General features: G+C 42.9%; 1 protein-coding gene across 1 annotated transcript in view; it reads left to right on the forward strand.

The window, feature by feature from the left end:
* Positions 1 to 2,350, forward strand: part of LOC139029425 (ubiquitin carboxyl-terminal hydrolase 43-like) — an 85,417-nt gene extending 83,067 nt beyond the window's left edge. Inside the window, exon 3 of the mRNA XM_070449362.1 lies at positions 1,938 to 2,350. Coding sequence (XP_070305463.1) covers positions 1,938 to 2,102 — 165 coding nt within the window. The 3' untranslated portion in view covers positions 2,103 to 2,350. The remainder of the gene's footprint in view (positions 1 to 1,937) is intronic.
* Positions 2,351 to 2,499: the final 149 nt, after the last annotated feature.

Genomic DNA, 2,499 nt, shown 5'->3' on the forward strand with positions numbered 1-2,499 from the left:
TGCACGGACGGACCTGAAACTCAATAATGAATCCAGCAACAGCCTGGTTCCCTCTATTAAAGAGACTTAAGGGTTCAGTTCAGGCCTGTGGTTGGTGGGCTTGGCTGCTCTATACTTTATGCTTATATGATCAATATGTTTATTTACCTGTCTATCTGGGTAATAACACAGTTTTTAGCTGTGATATATCTACTGTTGGAGAGAGATTTGGAATTGTCAGGGTTCTAGACGTTCCTTCAGTGGCTCATGCAAACCTCTATTTACTGTATCACATCTCAAACCTCCATTCATTTTCCTTTAGTTTTCTTCTCTAACTGTTAGCCTCTCACTGTCTGTGGTTCAGTACAGGGACCTCGGTTCGGTCCACACTGTGAAACCGAATGAATAGATACAAATATATACAGTTGAAGTCGGAAGTTTACATACACTTGGAGTCATTAAAATACAGGTTGGAGTCATTAAAACAAATTTTTCAACCACTCCACAAATTTTAATTTCAAGGCCTACCTTCAAACTCAGCGCCTCTTTGGACATCATGGGAAAATCAAAAGAAATCAGCCAAAGCCACTGCTCCAAAACACCATAAAAAAGCCAGACTACGGTTTGCAACTGCACATGGGGACACAGTTTGTACTTTTGTGGAAATGTCCTCTGGTCTGATGAAACAAAAATAGAACTGTTTGGCCATAATGACCATCGTTGTGTTTGGAGGTAAATGGGGGAGGCTTGCAAGCCAAAGAACACCATCCCAACCGTGAAGCACGATGGTGGCAGCATCATGTTGTGGGTGCTTTGCTGCAGGAGGGCTGGTGCACTTCACAAAATAGATGCATCATGAGGAAGGGAAATTCTGTGGATATATTGAAGCAACATCTCAAGTCAGGAAGTTAAAGCTTGGTTGCAAATGGGTCTTCAAATGGACAATGATCCAAGCATACTTCCAAAGTTGTGGCAAAATGGCTTAAGGACAACAAAGTCAAGGTATTGGAGTGGCCATCACAAAGCCTGACTTCAATCCCATAGAAATTTGTGGCAGAACGTTTGACCCAAGTTAAACAATTTAAAGGCAATGCTACCAATACTAATTGAGTGTATGTAAACTTCTGACCCAGTGGGAATGTGATGAAAGAAATAAACGCTTAAATAAATCAATTTCTCTACTATTATTCTGATATTTCACATTCTTAAAATAAAGTGGTGATCCTAACTGACCCAAGACAGCAAATTTTTACTTGGATTAAATGTCAGGAATTGTGAAAAACTGAGTTTAAATATATTTGGCTAAGTTGTATGTAAACTTCCGACTTCAACTGTATATGGAATCAGGATATCAACACTTTGTATTTCTTAAGTAAACAAAAATGAACTACATTATAGTTGGTGTCTCATTTCTCCTGCTGTACTGAACCTGAACCTGAACCGAACCGTAACCCCAAAACCGCAATACGTACCACCGAACTGTGGGTTTGTGTGAACCTTTACTGCCCTAGTGGGCAGCCGGACCGACTTGTTTTGATTCAACCCAGATTTAGTATATTCACTTTAATGTGTTTACCTGCCTACTGCTCTCCCTTCTACCCAACTCTCATCGACCTCCCTTCAAGCCAAGGTCAGCAATGCTGAGAGGAAAGTGAATTACATGGGAACGCAAAACCACACACGTAATGACAGTCACGAGGTAAGATCTGGCTGTTTGCGTTCTCTCTCATCGCCAGCGAAGCTGAACACTATAAAAAGTGCAAGAGTGTGTTAACGTGCATTAACACCTCATTTAGCACCTGTCCTATTGTAGCGTCCTGTTTACATCTGCTGTGATACACCTTGTTACCTGCTGGTGTTCAGCTCTAGCTTCAGTGTTAACGTTTCACACACACACACCCACGCACGTATACATACAGGTCATTCACACATTCACGCTTTCTCTCTCTCTGTTCCAGGGCCCGCTGGGTGGAGGGAGGAGAGCCCTGTCTCCGGCCCAGCAGCAGCACACCAGCCTGGGACGCGGCACAGCTTCGTCCAGGACCACTTTCAGGCACAGTACAGGTACGAGGCATAGACAATATCATACAGGTACATTAGTAGTCACAGACGATAAGAGGTGAGGAGTCACATTCAATTAGTACAGGTCAAGTAATAACGCATACTTAAAAGTTATGCAGCAATTCAATAACGATTTCTCACACCATGAGGTGCATGGAGTACCCAAACACCTAAACTTGTCTGTGTGCATAGTTTTTTCTCCCCAGAATCTATAGCATTCCGTTATATATATAGTAGAGGTATTCAGAACAGGTGAGCATGCACTTTTCCTCCTGTGGATAAGAACCGCTAGCCTTCTAAAGTAGGTCACGTTGAGCTAGCTGTGAACACTTTCTGGGATTAGTCTGTATCTTGTTTGGCTCTTTTCCTCCTGGTCTGCGGTGCACACACACACACACACACACACACACACACACACACACACACACACACACACACACACCACACCACCACCACACC

Source organism: Salvelinus sp. IW2-2015, linkage group LG1 (genome assembly GCF_002910315.2).
Source record: "Salvelinus sp. IW2-2015 linkage group LG1, ASM291031v2, whole genome shotgun sequence".
Lineage (NCBI taxonomy): Eukaryota > Metazoa > Chordata > Actinopteri > Salmoniformes > Salmonidae > Salvelinus > Salvelinus sp. IW2-2015.